The 26,056-nt window shown below is 42.5% G+C and overlaps 1 protein-coding gene across 1 annotated transcript in view; it reads left to right on the top strand.

The window, feature by feature from the left end:
* Positions 1-4,098: 4,098 nt before the first annotated feature.
* ACACA (acetyl-CoA carboxylase alpha) overlaps positions 4,099-26,056 on the top strand; it is a gene marked incomplete at its 3' end in the record, with an annotated part of 81,053 nt that continues 59,095 nt past the window's right edge. The window contains exons 1-11 of the mRNA XM_010190908.1: positions 4,099-4,141; positions 5,301-5,553; positions 18,745-18,877; positions 19,501-19,639; positions 19,868-19,977; positions 20,430-20,511; positions 21,733-21,831; positions 22,389-22,495; positions 23,238-23,348; positions 23,856-24,065; positions 24,581-24,751. Of these exons, the coding sequence (XP_010189210.1) occupies positions 5,327-5,553; positions 18,745-18,877; positions 19,501-19,639; positions 19,868-19,977; positions 20,430-20,511; positions 21,733-21,831; positions 22,389-22,495; positions 23,238-23,348; positions 23,856-24,065; positions 24,581-24,751 (1,389 nt within the window). The remainder of the gene's footprint in view (positions 4,142-5,300; positions 5,554-18,744; positions 18,878-19,500; positions 19,640-19,867; positions 19,978-20,429; positions 20,512-21,732; positions 21,832-22,388; positions 22,496-23,237; positions 23,349-23,855; positions 24,066-24,580; positions 24,752-26,056) is intronic.

Raw genomic sequence — 26,056 nt, 5'->3', positions numbered from 1 at the left:
AGCCAGGCGGTTTCCTCCGGGTGCCTCGCCGCTGCCCGCGTGCGGGTCCGGTCACTCCTGGTCTCTCAGTTCCCCTCCACGCCTGAGCTGGTGGCAGCGCTGGGTGCTGCTCTGGCACCGAACAAGGAGTTGCCGTGGCTGTGCCTCGTGGAAGCGAGTTAATTCACAAAAAAAATAAGGTGGAGTGTGCTGGAGCCACCAAACCGGCACAGGGCCGGAGCACCGGGCTCTTGCTTTGCCACCTTAGGCACCCTCTGCTTTATCCTCACCCTTCTTCTGTCTCTAATGGGACTTTAAGATGTTAAGGGAAGAGTTTGGGGCATTAGTTTTAATTTTTTTTTTCTTCTGAGAGGCTGAAAGGAGCCCAAGGAATGGCTTCTGGGAGTGCTTCAGGGTACTTAAAAATAATGTAGTTGTAAAAGCGGGTTTGCAGATCAAGTTGTTCTCACCTCCTTGCATGGTGTCTCTTAAATCTTCTTGAGAAAGTTTTAAAATGGCATAGTTAAAATATTTAAAACTTAAAAAAAATTAACGTAAAACTCTATTCTATTCCAACTTAGCAGGCTGTAAATATTCAGCAAACTATTTAAGTTATGCCCAGTTCTCCCAAAGACAATGGGACTTAGACACAGTCTGGAGTGTTTTAGCATACCAGGATAGCTGTAAATATAGGCTTTTTTCTTTTTTCTTCTTTTTTTTTTTAATCTTGTTTTAATTTTTGTTCTCTTTGAGAGTGGCACAGACATTTTTTACCTGAGGAGACCTAGGAAGCACATATTCCACTTGCACATTTAGCTTTATCTCTCTTATGTCAGTACAGTAAGTCTGAAAACTATCTAACTAGAACTTCTAAACTGTGGGCATGTAGTTTGAGAAATACCTTAGAAGCAGAAGAACATCACAGAGCATTTGATGTTTGCTGCAAGCATTTTAGGATAGGAAGTGAAGCAATGCCCAATGATTAACCAGGGGGCACAGCGCAGGTGGAGCAGGATTTGAAGCGTGGCCCACCGGTTGCGTGGAGACACGGCCTGGCCAAGGTCTGAGACCCAGTGAGCCTCAGAGTGCGGTGGCAGCTGGCGTGATAGAGCGCAGGTAAACACTTGGGTGCCTGGTGGCCCTTCTTGGGGCAAAAATCATCTCTTTGCCCTCTCCTGATCTGGAAACTCACTTCCAGTGCTGGTACAGGTAAGCATGTCACTGATTGAGTGTGTACAGAAAAAACTAGTAGTCAACTTGTGGAACAAACACTGTCTGTTTTTACTTTATCTTTTTTATTCCTTTGTTTTCTGTTACCTGTGTTCATTCAGTTAGGGTGGTGAAAATACATGTCTGTTTAGTTGTTCTGGAATTATTTTTGTTGATTAGCAGTATCTCAGATCCCTGGGCTTTAAACAGGAGACCTTTGGTTTTGTTAACTTCCTTTTTATGTGACTTATAGATGTTGGAGAGGCACTATTCTGAGTCTTTGAAAGAACCTGCAACTCATTTTCACGAAATAATTTTCAGTAGTGTAATTGTCTTCAGAATGGGGAGGTTTGAAAAAATTAAAAACTTGGTTTCCCACTGGCATTACTTAGGTTTCATGCCTAGGGGTATTTTACAATAGTAAAAATGATCTGAAAGAAAAAACCTGTTATGAAAACTACTGAAGTTTAGTATTTTTACATCTGCATTTCACTGTCAGGCCAAAGACTTTACTAATGGTGGTAGCAGAGCTGTGGAGAAGTGAATTGGGTTTTGTTTCACCCCAGGAAAAATCAGATCTGTTACTTTTTGAGTTCGGGTTGCAGAATTTTCATTGCTTGTAGTGTGATTCGGGTCTTAAATACCTTGATGTCTGTAGAGCTGGGGAGTTGTGGAAGCATTGTGTGTCTTCAGACTTTGAGTGTGAGCTGATCTCTACAGGAGGAAGGAGGACAGCATGGCTCAGGTTCTGTAAAGATTGGACTGATTTAACATGTTCAAGTAACAGAGCAGGCTCAAAGTGCATGATGTTACCTGTTCCTAAATCTTTGCAGGACTGAATTGCCAACCTGTATCCTTCTGTAATTTACAGGTGGTTTTTTTTAGTTTCTCTGCAGAAGTTAGCCCATTTGACAGGTTATTGACACCTGCAAAAGTAAGTGTAGAGGCACATCTGCAATCGTTAGTGGTACATAAACATTGCCGTGGTGGTCAGCTGAATTCCAGATCCTTGTTCGAAACTGCCGGTTACATTTCAGACAGCGAATACAACATGCAGAGGTTTGGTGATACTTGTGCGTTCTTGTGCATTCTGTTTGCGGCAGAGGAAGCTAAAGGCTTCTGTGAGGAGATCTCCGAGAAAGTCTCGATTTTATTTGGCCCCAGACGATACTGAAATTAATTTAACTATGAATAACAAATTTCAGCATCTGAGTCAGTGCAATGTTGAGTTACCAGCTGATTGCAAAACATTAACAGAACTCATGACTTTGGGACTGGACTACAAGGGGTTGGAAAGGCATTGGTAAATGGACTTGAATGGGGCTTCATGGGTAAGTGACTGCTTTTGAATGGAGTTGTACAAACAAGATGTTTATGTCAAGTTTGAGCATGGCATTGGTTTGATGCTTTCTTGTGGAGTATTTGAATGAAATGCTTCATTGCCTGTTCTTCTGTTTCAGTCTCTGCTTAGGGGAGGGGGGGAAAGCCTTGAAACTTGCTTATTAATATATTGAAATTAGAAAAAGTTTTTGTTCATTAAGAAAGGGTTAAAGTTAGTTTGGCTGCATCCCAGATTCTTCAGCACTGATAATTCTGCCAATAGTAAATGTGCCTGGATTAAATTCTTTAGGAGTGATCTGGTGCCAGGATGAATATACATGTAAATATTGTCTTCATGTTTATATGCAGAAAAAAGTTTTGATTAAACTTTGTGCTGAGCTATAAGTCTTGCCCAAGCACCTGAGTTAAAGAAATCCTCCTATGTGATTTAGTTTCTGGACGTTACAGATAGGTATGCAGACTTTACAGTCTGCTTCCCTTCTTCTCCACCTCTACCCACAAAGAAGGCAGATCGGTCCACCCTTTTAATGCCTGTTGGACAGATATTTGTGGCTTTTCAGTCATAAAATAGTTAATTACTTCTGTAAAATGAACCTCTTGTGGCCCCAGTGAAACTGGAGTTTGTGGGAGTAGCGATGTCAACACAGGGTTTGATCTAAATAATTCAGTCAAGTACATTCATGGTAAAAGTGCATAAGCCAGTTGGATCGGTTTTTAATTCTCGGTTACTGATGAAAAGAAAGAGCATGGTGTTTAAGGATTGCACTGTCTATAAATTCCTTGTCTGTGCTCTAATTAAAACTACAATCATGTCCTATTTGTGTTATAATACGGTCCAGTTTGGCTTGTGTACCCAATGAAAGTTGTCATATTCACATCAAACCAATTATGCTGCATCCCTGTACTTGGCATAACGTGGCTATAATTAGCAGGACTGACGAGGTTTTCCCACTGGTTTAGGGTGTCAATGTAGCGTGAGAGTTATGGATATCAAACCAGTCCTTTCTGCGTAGTGAAGTACCTCTCTGGAGAATGGGGCTCTGAGGTAAATGTCCCCTCGTCTTGTCCTTGTCTGTATTGCTCTATCACAGTTTGTTTTGCAGGTAAACTGTTGATCTTTTTCATGTAAAAATATGCTTTGTCAGCTGTGTCTTCTATCTACCAGTTTTTCACAGGATTTTTAATTATCATTTGGATTCACTTTCGACCATCAAATTTATCTGAAATTGGCCAGGAGTTCAGAGCTGACAGAGAAAAAAGTTTGACAGAAGTAGGTAGCAGAGGCTCATACGTGGTTTCTTTCAGAAACAAAACTGAAATACAGGTAGCGTGATCAGTGCGTGCTAACACATTGCGCAGAAGTTGTCAGGAGGTGCCACGTCTTGGCTTGGACATTGCAGGTTCAGTTCCTGGCTCACTCTGACCTGGAGCAAGCAATCTAGTCTGGCTTTTGTACCCGTGGTTTTTTCATGACAGTTTTGTGTTCAAAGATTCACGTAGTCAGGAAAACAGACACACAGTTTTCTTCATAATAATAATTTCTTGTTAATTCTTTTCTCTTCCAGTTCGTTGTGGAGGTGGATAACTGCTCAGGTTGCAAGAATAGCAAGAGGTTAGTGCATTCCTGATTTTGTAATGATATGATTTCCAGTTGTGTGTAGTTATCATATAAGTGCATCAAAGTCAGGCAGAGCAGGGTGTATCAGATGTTTGTTCCCCATCCCACCTGTCTTTGTGCTGTCAGGTGCTCCTTTGTTTTCTCCATCTGTCATTCTTTTTCTCAGTTGTAAATATTATTGCTTTGTTTTTTTTAATTTTGAAGATAATGCATTCATTCACTGTTGGAACAACACTGCATTTTTGATACTCGGAGTTCCCTGTTTTAAGAGATTCTTCTCTCTCTGTGTAATGATTTTTTAATGGAAAATGGAGACCTGTACTTTTGTATTTTCATCTAACAATTGCAAATCATGCTGCTAAGTTTCAGTATCTTACCATGAAGTCAATACCATCTCCTAATGACATGGATGGTCTGAGACCAATAAGTTTAAGTCAGGGTGAAGTTACCGAAGATAGCTGAGGCAGTCTGAGAGCTCACGGCTGCCGAAAAGAGGAGGTTTTGTTTCAGATGGAGGTGTGCTCATGTGCTGAATAGCCCTAAGGTCTTGCCCAGCCCCCAGAAAGGGTGGTTTTGACCAATCGAATCCTCCAACATTTGAACAGCACTAAATAATGCTATGTACAGGACCTAGCACAATGAGTCCCAGCATTCAGTTGCTGTTGAAATACACATTTTTAGTCTCAGAATGGCTAGAGTTGGAAGGGCCTCTGGAAATCATCTAGTCCAACTCCCTGCTTAAGTAGAGTCAGCTAGGACAGGTCCTCAGGACCATGTCCAGTCAGGTTTTAAATGTCCCAAATAACTAACCAACCAAAGAGTAATAGTAAAATAAAAAATTTGAACTTCTAGTCATGCATTTGTATGTGATTTTTTTTGAATGCCTACTGCAGCTTTGTCTAAACTAACAGTTTCTGCAGCAGATCAGAATGACCAGCTGCTTTGATCTCATAGTCCTTGTGCAATCAGAAAAGCCAATGATTATAGCAGAATTAGCGATTCTTAGTCCTGGACTCCTCTCTGGGTTCAGCTATGGTTTATTAACATTGCATTTCCTATCAGAAGTGAACCTCGCTTTGTCGTTGTCTTTGTTCTGCAGTAGCAGGTATTAACCTAAGGTTTTGGGGTTTTTTGCTTTCTTTGCCCCTTACAGTGCTGAGAGCCCAGTTTGTAGGAGCCATGGAAGAGTCTTCCCAACCCTCTAAACCGCCGGAGGTGAACCCTCACTCTCGCTTTATTATTGGCTCTGTGTCAGAGGATAACTCAGAAGATGAGACGAGCTCCTTGGTGAAACTTGATCTGCTAGAGGAGAAAGAGAGGTCTTTGTCGCCTGTGTCTGTCTGCTCGGATTCCCTTTCAGATCTAGGACTTTCTAATGCTCAAGATGGCCTGGCAAGCCATATGAGGTATGGATAAAATAGTACTCAGATTCAGTCTTTTTACCTCATCTCTTCCAAAGGTTCAACTTTATATTGGGGTTTGACCTCAGATGTTGTTGTTGTGCCAAGACATCTTCAGCATTCTGTTTCAAAATGGCCTCTTGTGTGTTTATCTGTATCAAAACCTTCTGTTTTCCATTGGTTTTAATGAAACATCTGTGCCTAAATTCCTTAAGCACCTTTCAGATGTCTCAGCTGTTGAGTGCTATGGTGGGCTTCCTTTTGTTGCCTGTCTCTTGTCCTGGCTTTCAGAAAATTGAAATGTGCTGGCCGAGATCTTTAAAGTTGTCGCTTGTTTGTGTTTTAGATGGGCCACACTTGTTGAGAACAAGGATGTTATTTGCTTATTTTGTCTTTGAATGGGATTTTCTGCTGTATATGTACCCAAAGAATTGACAGGACCCCTGAGTAGGATCAGTGACTCCATATCACTTGGAATGTTTTTTGTTTTGGATAGGGGAAAATTTGTTGATAGTTAAAGAAAAGATTGGTATCCTGCAAAGTGGTGATAAGCCAAGGCTTGGTATGATAGTGGCTGCTTGCAGCTCAGGGAGGTGTTGGCTTTACATCTGGGAGAAGGACTGTTTCACTCCTATTCCTTGTGCTTTGTTGCTCAAATGAACTATGAATTTGGGATTTTGACATTATGATGTTAATATTTGCATGTCAAAACATCCCTTTATTTTTATGGTGTTGCTGATTTGCTTACCACTACCAGGATGTGCCCATTGGATTTTCTATGTTACGGGCTAGGTATCTTGTACTCTTCAGTGTGTCTCTAGATTTCCAGCTACCTTGCAGTTGTTTCATGTATACCTGTTTGAACATACAGGACAGTCTGAATCCCGGTGTAGTTTTTACTGAGCAATCCCTCACAACTTTTACTTTGTTGCTTTTGAAGAAATGATTTGTTCCAAAAAGGCTTGTGGCTTTTATTGACCAGTAGTAGATGTTCATACGACCGGCTAATCCTTTCAGCTTGTTCTTCTGTTTTGCTGGTTTCTTTGCTTGTGCAGGTTAAGGAATTTTAATCTGTTCTTTTACTGATAGTTCCCTTCTCACTTTAGGGAGAGAGCCTCTGAAAACAAATAGTAGCTGACTCTTCGGGCTGGGGCAGAAGAGGGGTAGCAGTCCACACTTCACAGAGTAGTTGTGGCCATACTGATGGACACATTTAGCCAGCTGGCACCTATATAACAGATACAAAATCTTAAAGCAAATTTAAAGAGGATTACATTTCCAAAGACTGCCAGTTATAATAATTTGGCAGCACAAAAGGTAATTTTGAAGAGGAAAAGATCTAGCCCTGTAACTGTATATATTTTAGAAACAGAAAGAACTGGATGCACATATATCCATTAGTGTGGAAACAGACAATAGGAGAGCAAGAAAATCAAGCAACTTCTAGGACACTGCCTGGCATCAGAGAGCTGTAAATGCAGTATGTGTGCAACCTTGAGCACCTCTGTTGTAACTTGCTTACTTTGGCACTCTCTTTTGAGGGTACTTGACTTTCAGTTACGTTGGAGAGAAATGCCAACTCAAATAAAAAAAGTTACAGCATTACAGGCTGTTTTTCTAAGATAAAGTAAGATGAATTGAAATAGTTTTCCAGGATGGTAGTCCCTTTCATCAAAAGATTTCCAAATGATGTTTGCAGATGAAGAAACTGAGACAAAGACAAGTTCAGCAAGTTGCCTGAAGTCACTCTGACAGTGACTTAATGGAACACAGGTATTCTTGCTTCCAGCTTCCTTTTGATAATCACGAAGGTACAACACTTTCTGAAGTGACAAAGATAAATTCATGGGGAGTTCTCTACAGTTTGACTAATGGGTCAAACAAGGTGCAGGACCAAGGGAGCGTATCTTTTTGAAGAAGTTGCCAAAAATCTTTCCATTTGCTGGTTAGTTTCACACAAGAAGTTTTCATCAGCTAAGGACAGTGACAGTTTGTATTTGAAGTGAAGGACTTTTCTGCAACAAAGTCCTTCTCAGAGGACAATTATGTCTAAAATCCAGAATTCAGCCAGCTGAACTAGGGTTTGAGAGTGTCCCTGTAGTAACAGGCATTGCTACTTCTCTGTTACTCTTAGACCCCTGTAAAAAGCTGTCTCCCTTTAAGGCTCAGGGCAAGCCCAGGGAGCAGGACTTTCTATTGTCCCCTACCCTCCCAGGGGAGGATTAAAAAAAAGGGAATAGAGAAAAAGATGCTTTGCACAAGGTTGGAAGTTAAGACTGTAACAAGTTTAATGAAAAACAACAGGGGAGGAAAAGGGAATTAATAAGGGACAAAGGATATTTAACTCTATACAAAACCCGATCCCAGTAGTCCCGAGTGGCAGTGTCTGAGCAGTGCCTCGTGTCCGCTGTGACTGCTGTGACTGTCCCCATGGACCGCAGTGGTGCCGGGAGCGGGTGGCGGTGGAAGCTGCCCAGCGCGCGGAGATAGGCCCAGCCGTCCCAAGATGTGACAGGAAAAGCCCTCAAAAACCTGGGCCTCCTCAGTTTTCTACAGACTGTGGCTGGAAAGGGGAGGGAACAGTACTGATCTGTGACCCCAAGGGTCCTACAGACACCACCTGTCCTTCCCTTTCAGGCTGTTAACCCTTAAACCATAACAAAAGCTACCTCACATGGCCAGTTCATGAAGCATAGATGTTTTGGTAGACGGTTTGGCCTATGTTCAGTACCTGAGATAAGCAGGTCTCCTGCCTGAGCTGGAAAACATTGCTGAGAGCCTTGTCGTCTGACGGGGTTGTGATGTCCAGTCGATGTACCCTGACCTGGCTATGGGTAGCCTGTGTGGCAACTCGTGTTTCTTCATTTGAGCATGCAGAGTGTGTGTGTGCTGTAGTGTTCCATCTATCGCCTTATTGATCTTGTTCAGTGTTTATGCTGTTACCAAAGACAGTCTTGCTGGGACAGGTTGTACAACATAGGCCTTCGTGCCACCAGAGATCTCTGGAGACCTTCAATTGTGCCAGTTGGCCACTACTTTATAGGATTGAGAAAGCCGTGCTCTGATAATGAATTTTAAATTGGCATGTGGTACATCAGCACTTAACAGAAATGGTGTGTTAAAAGAGTAACTGTGCAGATCAAAATGTTGTGATTCCTTTCTTGCTTGTAGATGGTGCTTAATTTAAAGAGTGTCAGTAATAAAAATAATGTAAAACATAGAATGTATTGGGTTGGAAGGACCTTTAAAGATCAGCTGGTCCAACCCCCTGCAGCAAGCAGGGGCATTGCTTGACCTCCTCACTGTTAGCTGTAGCATGTAACATTGGAAACAAATGTTCTCAAAGAAAATAATTCTACCTGTGTTACAGTTTACATCAGCAAAATTTACTGTGTTGCATTTTGCACCTTTGGATAATAAAACCAAGTGTACCATTTTTTTATTAATCTTTATACTTCCAGGCATAGTTGTGTTGTCTTTGAGTTCAGAAATGTCAGCACTTCCCACGGGAGGCAGCAGTCCTGTTGGGATACAGTGTTTGCTTGGGAGCTGTTAGGCAGTTGCTATGCTCCTTTCCAAAGTTTTGGTTAGGTAACTTCTTTATAAACGCCACTTGGAAAGTACTTTGTGTGTCTTTGTTTTGTTTAATAAATTGTTCTCAACTATTGCTAAATTTAATTCATAGCTTCGAAGATGGTATCTTGTATCAAATTCTTGTTTAAAATAGAATAAATCCTGCATGTCTTCTGGTATTTAGACATCAGGGCTCTGGTTTCATAAGCAATGAAATGGGTGTACAGAGTCACCTGACAATCCACTTGCACCAACTGAAAGCCAAATTTTTTGAAGTAGCTCAGCTGTTACCTCTGATGTTAGGCCCATGGAGATTTTAGCCCTTAGCACCTAGCGCTATTTGGACTTCTCAGTAAACAGGCTCAATAAATTATTGAGATGCTTAAGAAGAATTAATAATCTATTAAAGTAATTTTGGAAGAATGCCTCAATTTTAGTCCGGACAGTAGTGTGTTGAGTGTGCCCAGCCTGGCACTGGGACAGAGTGCCTGCTTAGAAACCAGTCACAGAGCGATTGCACGGAGTGCTAAAAGAAATAAAGGATCCTTTTGAGCTTGTTCTGAGTTTTGAAAAATTCCTTTCCAGTGTAACTGTTCGTGGTTAGTTGATAACACTACAGAGCGTTGATCTCGTAACATTGCCACTGGAATCTTATGCACAAATGTGTGCATAGAAATACCACTATGCTTTAGCATCTGCAAGGCTGATGCTGCCACTGCTACATCCGAGACTGGTCCGGCTGCATCAAAAAGGGTTTTTCCATTGCTGAACTGATTCCTTCCTGAGCTCCTGGCTGTGGGGCTGCTGCTGGAGTTGAAGGCTCCTCCTCTTCCTCTGCTCTCTGTGCTATCAGTTGCCATGATGCTGCTCAGGTTTTTGTGTAGGGTAACCTGCATGGGTTTGCATCTCGGGGACCAGGTGGCCGTTAATGAAACTGGAATTGCACGCTGCTTGCTGAGACATTTTTCTTTGCGTATGATTAATTGCTGTTGGCTTAGCAGATAGGGGAGCATGATACTTTTGCGTGTTTCTGCAAGTTTTCAAAATAAAGCTGTGCATCTTCAAGGAACCCCTGCCAAAAGAAAGGATTTAGTTCCCTTTTGTTACCACTGCTGACAGTGAAGTGGCAACAAACTTCTCCTCTAGTGAAAAGTTGAATTTCCTCCCGTATCTGTTGGAAAAGAGGAAGCTTGTAAGGTGTTTTGGGTTCCTACCTGTCTCTGGTTATACTGATAACCTGTGAATTGTAACTTTTTTCTTCTCTGAAAGCTGCTCTGTTCAGTGCACAAATACTCTTTAAAGGACTTTTCATCTGCATACCTCTCAAAAGTAGTGTTCTTCCTATTTTGATGTAACAGATATTTTACTCCCTTTGACCTCAGTTGACATAGAAACGTTACATTCAGTAATTCCCAGGGAGATTTTGCAAAGATTACCTGGCTGAGATACCACGGAGGTGACAGCATTTCCTACTTGCTTCCTTATCTGATATTTCTAATTGGAATGATAACGAAGTGTACTTTGTCCCTGTCAGAATACTTTAGGGCCCCTTCCTGTGTTTTGCTGAATGCCCTCGCTTTTGACCCAGTTGGGACTTGTAGCCGAGCTGTTCAAAGGCAAGGGCTTTTGCAAAATCCCCTCACAGCCTAGTGCTCGTGTCTTCGGTGGCGACAGGAAAAGCTGTCAATGAATGTAGGCTTGCAACAAATCTGGGAAAAAGGAAGTGTCATTAAAACTATTTTAGATAGGGAAAGCAAAGAATCTCCAGGCTAGGGAATAACTTTTGATCTCTTGACTCCGATTGTAACTCTGTAAGACTTGTAGCTGAAATGGGCTGCACTGTGCTTTTGGGACAGGATTCTCTACTAGGCAAAACCTCTTTCAGTGATAAATTTTATGCAGAACTCCCCACCTCCTCCCTTAATTCTGGTTGTTAGAAAAGATGCACACTCTTGTTCATGCACATCAGATCTGTTCAACACTTGAACTTTGCCAAGGAGCACTGGGAAGGCTGCTTGCCAAAAGACTTCAACTCTGCTCTCTTCTCAGTTGCAGAACTGCCTTTTACTGCTGATGTTACTAACTTCTGTCTTGGTGGCAGGGCTTGACCTGGAGAGTGCTAGGCTGTTAGTCCAGGAACATGTGGAATTTTGTACTTCGTGAGGATGTAAAAGTAAAGATCTTGCAGAACTTTGTGGGTTTAGGAACTAGAGTACAGATAGCCATTTGATTTAAATTTGGCTATTTATTCAGATTGGTGTTCGGATTGACTGGGTACTTTTGAGGAGTGAAAATGTGGTGCCATGGGTCTAAGCAGGAAGGACATGATGAAGAAATGGGTTCTGAAAGGTAAATTTGAAGGAGAAGGAAGGGGCTTGGAGCATGCAGGAGGTTAGAAGCTGGTCAAGCATGAGACTCATGAAGCTGAGTGCAGAATTCCTTGGAAGGAGGAGACAGAGGGAATGGGTCACGGGGCATTTTGAAGAACCTCAGGAGTGGAGTGGTTTTGATCATAGTGTGATCCAGAAGAGCTCAGTGAGCTTTAAATCATCAGGTTTCCTCCTGAAGTAACAGCTGGGATGTTGCTTTGGAACTTGGGAGGAACACCAGGGGTTTGGTGTGTGCATCCTATGGGTATGGTCCAGTTTAAAACGCAGATAAAAAGCCAGACATGTGGTTTAGGAAAAGAAAATATCTGACAAGCAAGTGTCTTGGCACTTCAAACCTGCATGCATTGCAGCTGTTGGTACTTGGTTATTTGAAAGGAATCCCAGCAGCTTGTGCCAGTTTGGGCTGTAGTTTTGAAACCAAAGTTACTGCTTGAGGCTAAAGACGTGCCTTGACGGCTGTTCAAAATCGGCATTAGTGTGGAAGTGAGGTTATTTAGCCAGTGAGTCGGGAGAGGACTGGTTATGGTTTTTTGTGCTGCATCCTTTATTTCATTTCCTGAAATCCTTAAGCTCAATCCTTTATCAGAGCTGAGCTGAGTTTCTGTCTTTTGTCTTTTTTTTTGTCTTTTTTTCCCTTTTTTTAATTTATAGGTTGAAGCACTGATTTCTGGCAGTTCAGGCCAACTGATCTGTCTCTTTAAAACTGCAGGCAAAAATTGTCTTTGAGTAAGTCCCGATTGCTGCCTCCCAGTGCATATTTCCTGAGACACAGTGAACCATTTGCTCCAGCAGCAGAATTCTGCATCGCTTGCTCTTTCTCTCTGCCCTTCTGTGAAATGGGTTGCAAGGGCAGATCTAAAACTAGAGCAGAGCTTATGGATGCTTCACCTAGCTTGAGTCTTGCCACCCTGATCAGAGACATGTTCACATCAGTGCTTACATATTTACAAAACATAAAGCCTAAATTGATGATGGGAGCTGTTCTCTCTCCACACCCTTTACAGGCCTAATCTGAAGGGGGAATAAAAAAATAAAAATCCTTTTTCAGAGAGGGTGTGTGTGTGTGCGTGTGTATGTGCTGCAGTCTTCCTAAGACTGCCTTTCAAACAAGCCAGCAAATGCATCACTGCCTTTGGAATAAGCTGCTACGTCACCGATAGTGCTTGGCATGTTACAGTGCTGGGATCAATGCGGGCTCCTAGCTGCGATGTGCGTCAGGTATGTGTCTGTGAGGAATGCTTTTATTTTTTTCTTGGAGGCTACAACAGAAGAGACCGCGCAGGCTTTGCTTTTGTCTGACAGCAGGCCTAGGGGCTGAAATGGGGGATGGTTTTCATAGGATCTTTGCCATTTGAGTTCTGAGTAGTAGTATGTTTAGGAAATGAGCTTTGTGGAGTGTGTGCATGCTTGGTAAGTGTTGTATCAGAACGACACATCCTTGTGTAGCATATTTTTGTAGGGATGTTGCAGCAAATACTGCCCATTGATTTCATAGGAGTGGATTCAGCTGTTAAATATCTTTAACCAATGCTGAAACTGCTCCTCTAATATCAAGCTGTGTGTACATGTAGGTTTTATTTCCTTGCAGCTACAATGGTCAGAAGCGGTTTGGATTGAGGGTTGTGGATGGTGGTTTTTTTGAGCACAGACAGATATTTGGGAAACCATTTTCACGAAACCTGAGAAATAAAACTCCAGTTATACTGTGTGTAAATTTTAGAATCATAGAATCAGGATCAAAATCTGAGGAAATCTAATGGAGCCACAGATCGTGCAAGTATTTTATTTGGAACGTGATGGAATGTACCATTTTCTACATGAAATACATAACCATTAGAGCGACTGAATGTGTGTTGGGTTTTGGTGGTCTTGCACAGTGATGACCAGAAGAAGTGACACAGATTTTATTGAGCAGAGTCTGTTGCTTCCTGATTCTCTACATTTATGATGGCTTTTTTGCAGCTGGTGAAATGATGAGTTTGTGGTAGCCTCCTTGCAGAGGTGAAGGGAAGAGGAGCCAGGAGAACCCGGGAGAGCAGAACTCCATGGCTGGAGTCCTGCGTGCTGGGATGCGGAAGGCAGGGACACCAGGTTGGCTCAGGCAGGCTGGGAGCAGGGATCTGTACCACAGCTGGGCAAGTGGTGTGGCAGGAGGCCGCTCAAGATGGAGCCACTGCTGGACAGTTTTTCAAGACAAATTGCTTTTTCTTGCATACTCTTGTTTTAAAATGAATTAATGGAAAATTTCTGGTGTACTTCATAGTTGGGTGGTTTGAGTAGCTCTTCAGAGAGGAAATAAAGGCTGACAGGTGAGAGAGGCATTTAGTTATTAGAGAAGTAGATAACGTTTGTTTGTTAAGCTTTCCCTGGTATCTCCTGTCTCTGCTGTCTGGTGAAGAGATTTATTTCCACTGTGACTGCCTTTTTCACTGCCACAGTGTGTCGCTGTCCCCTTTACCCTTCTGCTGACAGTGCTTGAAGAGATTGGATCTGCGTGGAATTGTTTGCCTGCGCTTTATCAGATGCACGGCACTTGCTGTTGGTCATCGCTCCTGTCACCTGTACTATTCTTGGTTCCCTGTCTCCTGCAGTGACCTCACCTCACCCTTCAGGGCTCAAGGTTGCCCACTGTCATCAGGTTAAGGTGACACTTTCCCTCTGGGTATTTCTTCCTTTTTCTGAGTGATCCCTTCCTGAGTGATTGTGTGGCTTTTGCTCAGACTTGGAATGTGCTGTGCTGCCTGGATATGCCCTGTGCCAGGACAGACCCAAATGTTGTGACATTTTAAAATGTAATCCGGTCCTGTTTCTAGCTCCAGTCCAGGTTTGATCATCACTGTATTGCTGCAGTCATTGCCCTTGCTTATCCTTTTTCTACCCCCAAATTTGCAATTTATGTTTTTGCACGTGCTTGATACTGAGTAAACATTCTTCCTGTCTCCCTTGAGGTTACTGGACCCTGCAGTACTGTAGCACTTTGTTTGTGAGGTTATTTATTGCTATAGCACTTGGAGTGATCTCACCTCCATTTTATAGATGGAGAAACAGAGGCATAGAAAACTTAAGTGTCTTGTCTGGGGTCTCCCAGCGTGCAGGCTGCTGCCCAGTGCGACCAGGTGTCTCATGTCTGGATCACCACTGTGCTCTATGTGCCTGAACAAACTGTGCCTCTGACTTCCTTCTCTGCAGCCCTGGAAGTGCTTTCCTTGTCACCTCCCCATCCCCCCCTCAAAACCTGATATTAAATCCCATGTGTTGATTGAATTCTTCGGGCTAATTGGCCTCCCTAGTTGCTCCTTTGCTCTTGCGAAGCTGGCAGCTGAGGAGCTGCTCGCCTGCGCCCGGCGATGCAGGGCTCCTTGGATGCTGATGCAGGGCTGGCGCGGGGAAGCTGCGCAGCCTCCGCTTCCTTGCGTGACCCCCGTTGAGGGGAGCACGAAGTGGGGCCGACCATTGCTGCGAGCCGCCGCTGCGCGTGGCCTGGGCCGCGGGCTCTGCGCTAAGCCCCGTTACGTAACCTGTGGAGCGTTTTCTCTCTTTCCTGATCAGCTGCTTTGCTCTGAATGCAGAAGAGCGAAGCTGCCACCCTCTCTGTGCATGCTGCGTCACAGGAAAAGTGACACAGAGAGAGGGGCGGTGGAAAGCAAGGGACAGAGGTTGAAATATTGAAGAAATTTAGGAAGTGCTACTGCTTCAAGGAGAGCCGTGTGAGTGCAAGAGGCTCTTTGCAGCTTTCTGCTGCTGGGTTGTGAGCTGCGGTATTGACAAAAATAAAATAGCAGCACTACACAAGACGAGTCATAGGCAAGCCTGAAATCTGTTAATTCCTTCACTGAGACAGCATGGAAGATTCTGCAGAGCAGAGTCAGGAAATGAGGTATCACATGCTGCAAAGGTAAGGATTACAGATATGATTGTCTGCTCGCAGCAGCAGCTGTCTCAGACTGAAGCAGTTGGGCACGCTGTACTGGAAACGCATGCTGATATTTTTCCATGTTAATTCTGTCCTCTGAAACCTCGCCGGTTACTGTGAGGTATCTGTGCATGCAGTCTGTAAGAAAGATGCTAGAATACATCTTAGTTAGGGAATCGGTGTTTAAAAAGTTGAAATTCTGCACAACTTTGAACCTTTATAAACTGAGGGATAGATGAGCATTTTGAAAGTTCCTACCTAACAAAACACTGCGGTTGTGGTGTGGTGATTAATAGGGATGACTGTTACTAACTGAGCATTTATTCTGTTTTGTTTAGAGCTTGGTGTTCTTTCTTCCTTGCTGCCCAACTTCTACCTCATCTTACCCTGCAAAAAGAAAAAAATATCTCCTGTTTTGATTATAATGTGCACCCTGTGGTTATTAGTAAATAAATGTAGTGTTCTTGATGTGTCACAAATTAAACTGAGCTATGCTTGCTTATAAACAAGTATTTGTGTATTATTCTGGATGATAAACCTGTGGTTTTGTTGACATTTTATCTGCAGCACTGTCTTTGTGTGTGGTAATTTCAGCTTGGCAGAGTAGTTCATACTTGTTCACAGATTGTGACCCCAAGATTTTTATCTTTTTCTAATTTTGTTGAGACTGCTCTCAATAAACCTACAATGAATAAACCTGTCTCACTGGTAGGACTGCACTCCTTCCTTGGTGTGCCATAGATTCTAATCCTCTTTAAATACATTAATTTAGTAGAAATTCAACCTTAACTATGCCTTTCCTCTTGTTCTTGCCTGTTGACTCAAGTCCTTGGATTTCTGGGCTGAGATTATCACAGAGCAGTTTGTGAACTTGTGCTGATAGGGACAGGTTTTAGGTTCAGTGACTGAAGTGCAGCTCGCTGGAAGAAGGGAAAGTACATGGAGAAAGAACCTCTGCATACTTCACTTGTTCTTATGCCCTTCCCTGGATATCAGCTGGCAGCTCTTCTTTGAGACAGGTTACTAGACTGGAGGTACTTTTGTCTGACCTAATACAGCCCTTTTAAATGTCCTAGAGTATCACTGAGAGATAGGCATCTGTGTTGTTTTTAGCATGCTTTAAAAATCATCCTATTGGTCTTGTTTTTCCTGTTACGTTTACTTCTCCCACTCTTGGCTTCATGGAGTGCTTCAAAGTCACTTTCACTGCGCTTAGGACAGGTTTTCACTTCCAAGTTAAGCTCAACATTTGGCAGACTATAACTTGAAGTTCTCCGTCAGCATGGCCATTTGTCATGAGAATATCACGTGCGTGAGAGAAAGATTGATGTGTTAAAGCAGAACACAGGATCTGGATTTCAAGTGCTGTAACTAAGCTTTCTTGCTGTTCTGGAAATCCCTGCAAAGTCAGTGTTGTGCCACAGAGTGTCACAGCCAAAAGAGATGGTGTGCACGAAGGTGGAAGGGCAGGGAAGGATCCACTGCATCACACGTGTGGTAGATGAATGTTTTTATCGTCAGATCAGGGCACTGATCTTGCCTCACCTGAAAGATCAGCTTTTATTCTAGTACAGTTCTTGCTTGGTTATACCAGGATTTGGGATATACCTTTTTGAATAGGTTGTGCTAGGTGATGTGATTCAAGATCTTTTCTGTTCATGTGTACTGCATAACACAGTGAGCCTGTGTTAGCACCATGATTGATCATAGGAAAGATGCGTAAGAAAAACATCTGGATGTAAACCAGGTGCTAGCTGCAGGTTGTTCAGGGCTTCTTTCATCAGCAAATTTTTTTAGTTAAAATACTTTTCTGTGGTGTTACTGTGTTCCTGATGAAGAGTTAAGGGGGGTCTGCATTCCAGATGGGTAAATCTTCATAGGCCATAATGTATTTATGAGGGAACATGAGAGAGAATCCATGTGTTTCCTGTCAGGCTGTCACCAAGCACCTCTGACAGCAGCTCGTTCAAGCCAAGATGCTCCAAACTTGCATGGGACAATGAACCTCATGGGTACAGCTCTGTGTTTCTAAGAGGAGACCTCTAGATGTTGTGTGTGACATGGCTTGTCCTTGGGTTGGTTTTCCCTTCATGCCCTCCTCCAGCAATTCCAGTCGCTTTCTGCGGCATCCCATCCCATTTCCCAACGGGGTTGCTCAATGAGCAGCTGATGAGGCCAGAGGTTCCTGATGGGCTTTCCCTGCCTGAAGGGCAGGCAGCAGGGCCCACGTGGCTCCTGGGACAGACGCTGCCCAGCACAGCTGCCCCAGAGGCACCGACCCCCTTGGCTGCAGTTGGGTCTTTACAAAGCATTGAGCAGCTCTTTAAATCCCTTCCCAGTATTCATCCCTCCTTCCTACAGAAAGGTTCTGTAATCCTGCATGGTGGCAGGGGTAAGGACTCTTCATCAGTGTGTTTGTGGAAAAGGAACTTGATAAGGAAAACACATTAAATGAGGTTAGAAAAGTGCTGACAAGCTGTTGAGTGACCTGAGAAGTGAAACTTCAGAGGCTTTAAAATTTTCCCAGTCATGCTGCACTACGGTAGACGCACAGCGTGAGCAGGCCACTGCTTTTCTATTAAGTTTCCTTTCACAATTACAATTTTGTAAATTTTAGCAATTCAAATCCTGTAGTGATTGCAAAAGCAAAAGGTAATTTATCCATGTGTTGTTTGTGTGGAAGCTGAAGCATGAGAAAGGGAAGCAACTATCCCATTCCCACAGAGAAAGCTGGTGGCAGAGCACGGAGTTGGTTTTGTCAGACTCAAAACTGGCTTTTGCTCTTTGTAGCAGAAGTGACGTGATTAATGTGTCCTTTAGCACTCAGAACTTTTGGGGAAGATACTAAAGACTGGATGGTAGAATATTATTGAAAAATTATTTTAAGTAGCCAGTCACAGTCTCTTATTTGCACCTGGAGATTTATTTGCTGATCTGACTAGCTTGTTTTGCCAAAGCCACAAAACGCTTTTGTTGTTTCCCAGCTTTCCTAGGTGAACCAAAAGCAATGTGGTGGAGCATTGCTCTGCATTGGACAGCAATATACAGTGAATGTATTTTTACCTATTTATATGTTAGCGTAACCAGAAGTTTTCCAGACAACCTGGCTTTTGCAGAGAGATAACTGAAAGGTAGTTAAAAAAACAAAGCCACCCCTGTAAAAGCTGAGGACCTGACCTTGGTGATCTGGAGGCAAGGAGTAATTCTGCTTGTCTACTTGGGCCAAGGGCAGCTTTATAAATTATTCACATAACCCCTTCTACCTGTGTACATCTGCACTGTTGAGTGGTTTTTTTTCCTGTCTCCCACAAATTTCCTTAGGCCCAGCATGTCTGGTTTACACCTTGTAAAGCAAGGCCGGGACAGGAAGAAAGTTGATGTGCAGCGGGATTTCACTGTGGCTTCTCCGGCAGAATTTGTTACTCGTTTTGGAGGAAATAAAGTTATTGAAAAGGTAAGTTACTGACCTTTTTGGCTTAGCATATTGCATTTTGTTCCCTTCTCTTGAGCTGTAACTTTATACGTAATACTATAGACCATAGATATAAAAATGCTAGCATTCCTGAACTTGAAAGTTGTAGTTCTGCCTGTAATCATTCTGTTTTCCTTTTATTTTATATGTGATAAATAAACATCCTGTTGTTTTAGTTTAAAAAAAATGGAGCAAGCTGAAGCACTTCTTTTGATACAGAGGGAATTATAGACAGGTGTAACTAAAGTAGACTGGAAAAGAACACTGAGAATTGTATTTTAAAATAGATAATCATATAACGGATGAGATCTCTTCCTTTCAGGTATTGAAAGTTTTAGCCGCTCATTATGCCTGTTCTCATGGGTCCTTCTGCTCTTTAATCCAAACAAAGCATAATACATTAAAATCTCCATGGTCAAGCAAGAGCTGATTTCTGAGTTGACTGATGGGCCACTGAATGTTCTTGCTGAATTGAAAACTGACTCAAGAAACTGCACAACCCGAAAATCGGATGAAAGAGTCTGCAGAGAGAAAACAGTTTTCATTAGTATTTAGTGTTCTGTGCCATTTAGGCTCTGTCTCATCCTTGCTTCTAATATGCTCAGGTCCTGATAGCAAACAATGGGATTGCAGCAGTGAAATGCATGAGATCCATCCGACGCTGGTCCTACGAGATGTTTCGAAATGAGCGGGCAATCAGATTTGTTGTCATGGTGACTCCTGAGGATCTGAAAGCGAATGCAGGTGAGTTGTAAAGAATATGAAGGTGCACAGCCTTCTCCTCTCATGGACCCGTGTCCCCACAAGGGTACAAGAAGCTGAATGTACGTCCATTGCATCGCATACCATTCTGTCAAGTAACAGATTTTTCTGGGAGGTGAAGTACTTCCAGTGCTGTAGATTTAGGAAGTTCTAGTCCAAGTACCATGTATTAGATTTGCAATCTAAACAAGACCTTCTTTGTGATTGCAGAGTATATTAAAATGGCAGATCACTACGTCCCAGTTCCAGGAGGACCAAACAACAACAACTACGCGAATGTGGAGCTCATTCTTGATATTGCTAAGCGGATTCCAGTGCAGGTGAGAAATGTCAAAGTTAGCTTTCATATCAGGAGGTAACACTAAGCAATCTTTTCTCTTTAAATAATGAGTTGAATCTGGCGAAAAAGGCAGGTTGAAGAAATTGAAATTACAAACCTATACCAGCACCAAAAGGCAATGCAGATTACAATGCGGTGGATTTCCTAGTATGAATATCTGCAGGAGACAGCAGGTTCCCTTCATCCTTTCACTTCTCTGCACTTAGTTCCTCTTCAGCAGCTTGCTTCAGTAGCCTTCTTTGACTTGTCTGTAAGATGCAATACACCTTTAAACTAAGCATACCATTAGTTCAGGAGGCTGATCTGGCTTATGAATGTTATGAGGCTGTTTTCAGTGAGGAAAAGAAAGGCTTGAAATATCTGCATGCTTTCTATTTCTGCTCACTTGCTTATTTTTTATGAAAGAGTGAGTTTTGTTATTTTCTTCTGCAGGCTGTATGGGCTGGCTGGGGCCATGCATCTGAGAACCCTAAACTACCAGAACTTCTCCACAAAAATGGGATTGCTTTCATGGGTGAGGATACATACTTCTGATCTAATGTCTAGTCCTTATTTTAAGATGGGTGGACTTAGTGAGATAGAATATCTTGAGTCTAAAACAGAGCTATGAGGTATGGTTTGCCAGTGCAATTAAGAATGCGTTCTTTACAGTAGTCAGAACAGCAGGCTGCTGTGTAACACTGTAGTCTGTTTCCAGTCGTCGAGGCTAATGAAACTGGTTTGGACATATGCTGGGAAATAGTTCTTGTATAAGAGAAGTGGCAGATTCTCCAGCATGTCTCAATATTGTGAGATACACAATCAGAAAAGAATCTTGTTAAAGCAGATTGTTTCAAAAGCTGGATGTCACTGTTGTCATTTTAGAGAGGATGTTTATAGTTTGGTTGTATGAAAAGAGTGGATTATTATGTGGACAGTTCATGAAATTTGTAGTTTAGTTAGCAGTATAGCTAACAAAGCTCTGGAGATGTTTGATGCTGTAAGCCTCATGTCCTGAACCACATGGATGTGGATATTGGATAAGATTTTGTGCATGTGCTGTGTCTAAAACTAAAGATGGACTTATAATAAAAGCCATGGTCTGAACATAGCCTGGGGATAGTTGTATCGTGTTCTGACTTCTACCAGATCTTTTTCTCTGTAGTGTGTTGAGCCATAACTGCAGAAATACTGTGGACCTTTGAAGAGGAGTGGATTTAAAAGCTGTATTTTAATTCCAGTTTAAATATCTGACCAATCATACACTACAATCCCATACAAACCACATTTCAAGTAAAATTGGGGCACTGAATTATTATTCTAGTAGCATGTGATGTCCACACCTAATATCAGTTACTTGTACCTGCCATCCCTTTGAGAGCAGGCCCAACTTGTGGGCACATGGACAGAGAGTGGTACCTGCAAGCTGAGTGTGCCAAGACTTCTTTAACAGGACGGGCACTTAACAAGCTATTGGGATGTGTCTGTGGTTGCACTGCTGTGGTTTCAATTGCCTTTTCCTCTTCCTTGGTCAGAAGTACTTCAGTCTGTTTGCTTTTAGTTTTCTGGCTGATATAGCTAATGCTCTGTCTCAGTTCAGAAAAGTTGATTTATACCAGTTGAGATGTGGCACACAGCAACCCTGCTAAGAGTGTTAATTTATTCCTCTTACGTGGAACCTAAATTAGGCTTCTAGATATAAGGGAAATTTCTGATGTCTCTTGTCTCTCTCAACAACTATTTTTGCTCTTTGCAGGTCCTCCAAGCCAAGCAATGTGGGCCTTAGGAGATAAAATTGCTTCTTCAATAGTGGCTCAGACTGCCGGCATACCAACTCTTCCTTGGAGTGGCAGTGGTAAGAAGGAATTTGTCCTGTGCTTATCAAGATCATTCCAATATTTTTTTATTCAATACATAAGAGGTTTCTGTGCACAAAAAAAGGTGTTCCAAGGGATGTTTCTTTTGTTCAGGGTTTCAAATTTGTTTTATGTGAGGCTTAGACATAGTGACTATGGTATATGTGGATATGTCAAGCAAAATCTACATGTTGTGTAACATGTCTAACAGTACAGCTGTCATATCTGGTACTTCTGCAGTCTCTATTTTTCTAGCATATAGTGTGTAGTTTTGGAGCACACAGCCAATACTCTGCTTCCATGGAAGCTCTATACAATTTGAAAAAACTGTAAATAACAAACTGTGTCTCAGAATTACACAGGGTAAATGTTGGATGGAAAGATCTGCTCCCCAGAAAACTGGAGACATCCAGCATTCTCTTATTTTTTTTTTAAGTGCTTCCAGACTCATTCCTTGTGGAGCTACAGCTGATGTTTGTTTCACCAGTGTCTGTTGTGTGAGTTCTCACTGAGTCTTGCAGCAGGATAAGCTAGGAAGATAACGTTTATATTTCAGGTCTTCGAGTGGACTGGCAGGAAAATGATCTTCAGAAGCGCATCTTGAGTGTTCCTCAGGAACTATATGAAAAAGGCTATGTGAAAGACGCAGATGATGGACTGCGGGTAGGTGGCTAGTATTTCGAGAGGTATTTGAGGTCTTACGGTATGCACACTTAGAACTAGAGGTTTAATTTATTTTTAATGGGAGTACAAACCAGAACTAGGCTATCAGCCTCACAGAACTGAGTCTTGGGAATTGGAGAGTGATCTTTCCCATATCTTTGGTCCCAGCCTGCAGAATTAGTTAAGAATTAGGAGAAAGAGACAAAATATGGGACCAAAGTTGTATTTCATCAAGGGCTCTCTTCTGGTTTTTGTTTAATGCAGGAAGAAGGTGTTTTTAATAAAGACCCATGATCTCACACTTGATTTCATCTTTTGTTAAGTTTCTCTTTGAGAAAGATTTCTAGAACAAGAAATATTTCTGGCACAACACAAGATTTGGTAGTCGTCTTCTGTGAAGAGAGGGCGTGGATTATGATTTTTCCATGTTACCTAGCTTAATGATTTTCTGTGTTATACAAAAGCTTTTCTGTGAGTTTGTAAATCTAATGGTGTGAAGCACTGACAAAAGATTTTTGTGATCACTTTGAGAGGCTAGAGTTCTCTGTAGTCACAAAATCACTGCTGATTTTTTGAACTACAGGCATCCTCTCAAACTGGAGTATTTGATTTCTATCCCATTCATGTCTTGGTTGCTAAATGGAGTCAGACATGGAAGCTTGGACACAAATCAACAGGGAAATAGCGATCTTTTCAACTACTTTTTTGTACTTACGCATGTTTTTCTGTCCATCTTGATCAGGCTGCTGAGGAGGTTGGCTACCCTGTCATGATCAAGGCTTCTGAAGGAGGAGGAGGAAAAGGAATCAGGAAAGTTAACAATGCAGATGACTTCCCCAATCTATTTAGACAGGTAGCGTTTCCCATTGATTTGTACTGTCTTGTTGTAATTGTTCAGGTTGGGTGGATCTGAGAGCACTGAATCGGAAATGTTAAAGAACTGAAAAAGTCTCCTGTGTTATGTATCAGAGCTTGTTTAGCTACTTTGAATAATGAGATCCTGCTTTCTTTGCACTGTATGTTGGTAGGATTTCAATATATCTGCATGTCTAATATAGTTGTCAAATGCTCAGGCATCACAGGAGATGCTGAATAAATTCAAGTAATGGAGGGCATCTGCAGTGTAACTCAAAGAAGTTGAGGGACATGAGCCTTCTTTAGTTTATGGGCTATTTGGAAAACCTGAGAGGAATGGAAACTGCACTGAATTATATACAAGCGAACAGAGTACTGTCAGCCTTTAGTGGCCCAAGGGGAACATTATGGATGTTCATTGCTGAAAAAAAAAGAATTTGGGATGGTTGTGACTTAGGCATTTAGAAAAAATAATCTGCCTTTTTATGTGCTGTGTCTGCTATAGGTTCAAACTGAAGTGCCAGGCTCCCCAATCTTTGTGATGAGGCTGGCCAAGCAGTCCCGCCACTTGGAGGTGCAGATCCTGGCAGATCAGTATGGCAATGCCATCTCTCTCTTTGGTCGGGATTGCTCTGTGCAGCGCAGGCATCAGAAGATTATTGAGGAAGCACCCGCTTCTATTGCGACTTCAGTGGTGTTTGAGCACATGGAGCAGGTGAGAGTGGCTCTGCAAGGTCTCTTTTCCTCGTGACACTCCAGAAACAGCCAGGATTTTTTTTTATTCCACGTCGTCAAGAGTTTTGCATTGTTGACCCTTTTAAAGGATCAGTGTAGGGCTGCGTGTCTTAAACTGCTTAGTGTGGGCAACCACTGAGATTTCCAAAACTGACCGAGTCTACCATATGCTGACAAAAACCATGTGCACCCCAAAAATGGGAGGAAAGTGTGTTCTCAGTGTATACTGTCATATTAAAAGCAAGCTGCAGGAGCTGTATACGCTTTCTAATGCTGAGTATTTTGAATATTAGCTTCAAACTCTGCCCTCTGTAAACAGCATAAATAACCTGGAAATCAAAGCTCCTGTGCCATGTGCTTTTCTTTGAGCAGTTTTTGGGCCTGTTAGAAGCTTTTGGATGTTTCATAATGCCAGCAAAGAAGTCTGAAGTGGGTGGGATGGATGAACAGAGCATGGGGCCTGGATTTCAAATACTCTTCTTTCCTGTATCCTAGTGTGCAGTGAAGCTTGCCAAAATGGTGGGGTACGTGAGTGCGGGCACGGTGGAATACCTGTACAGCCAGGATGGCAGTTTCTACTTTCTGGAGTTAAATCCCCGGCTGCAAGTGGAGCACCCCTGCACAGAGATGGTAGCTGATGTTAATCTGCCAGCAGCGCAGCTCCAGGTGAGTCGGTGCCCAGGTCCCGTGCTCCCAAGGCTTTTGGATGTTCTGGAGCTGGGGTGCGTTGGAGGCCTGAGCATGAAAAACCTGTTTTGCTGAAACCTTAGTAAAAGAGGGGGGCGGACTCTTGTCTGAGTCACAGCCAGCGTTCTGTGTTAAAACTGGATCACATACTGGCATTATGCAGATGACTAGATATTGGTACTGATAGAGGAGAGAATATAAAGGAAGTATTAGAGAGCTTTTCTAAATATGGCCTATATCCTTTTGTGCAGGGTGGTGATATATGACTCCCCCGCATTTCTTCCCCAGCAAAAATACTCAATAACTCGAAGGCCCTTTTTGGTACTTTCCAAGTTTGGGATTTATCTTCTGTGGCTGGAGCAAAGCTTTAGTATTCCAAAATATATATACATCCCTTCTGTTACGACTGTTTCAACTAAGTTATAGTTCTACCATTTGGCTCTTTCTCATTTGGAAAGTGAAGAGAGGTTATTTTGTAGTTGTTCCTCCTGGACTGCTCAGGGAAACCTTCAGTTGAAAGGAGTGTGAAGGGAAGTAATAGAGGAATATAATGTAGAGGTAGGAAAACTGATTTAAGGAAAGGCTATGTGTGAAAAAGCCTGTCTCAACAAGCTTTAGTGATGAGTAGTTCAACTTTAAGCTCTGAAATAATTTTGTCAAGCAAGTTGGCTTCTGAGGCTAGTGGAGTGATCAAATGCTGTGCCAGCTTTGAGCAGTGCATCGCCCACTCCACTGCCTCCAAGGGACAAGAGTCTGTTCCCAGGGTTTCTGATGACAAAGAGAGGCAAAAAAGAGCAGACATTTTTTTCATCTTTTAGCAAATTCAGCAATTGTTTGAAGTTCAGGAAAGTGACTTGGGTCTTTTTAATTTTGATGAGCAATTCTTGACTTCCAGGACCATTGCTTCCACCTCCCTAAGCCCCTCACTCATAGCAGATGCTGCTGCTTCCTGGCTGTGGTCCCTGTTCTTCAGCCTTTCTACCAAACTGGATTTGTGCCTTATAATTGGGCACTTGAACAGATGTGGCAAAGCAACCAAGAATATGTTTGGATTTATTGCTTTTTCAAGGAGAGGTCATTGCAGTGAATGACAGTTGTGGCTTACATGAACCACTAGGCCTTTTTGTCGTTCTGATTCCCCAAATAATGATGGAATCCTTACTGATCATGTAGGGAGCATTTGTTGCATTTATTATGGTTTGTCCCTTGTGCGTCCCCACCAAACTCCCCCTGTGCTGCCGTGCTATGTTGCTCTTTTCGGCCCCCATCTTTTCCACTCGTGGA

The sequence above is a fragment of the Mesitornis unicolor genome, unplaced genomic scaffold (assembly GCF_000695765.1).
Source record: "Mesitornis unicolor isolate BGI_N332 unplaced genomic scaffold, ASM69576v1 scaffold11718, whole genome shotgun sequence".
NCBI classification, from domain to species: Eukaryota; Metazoa; Chordata; class Aves; order Mesitornithiformes; family Mesitornithidae; genus Mesitornis; species Mesitornis unicolor.
This window is presented reverse-complemented; position numbering and strand designations above follow the sequence as displayed.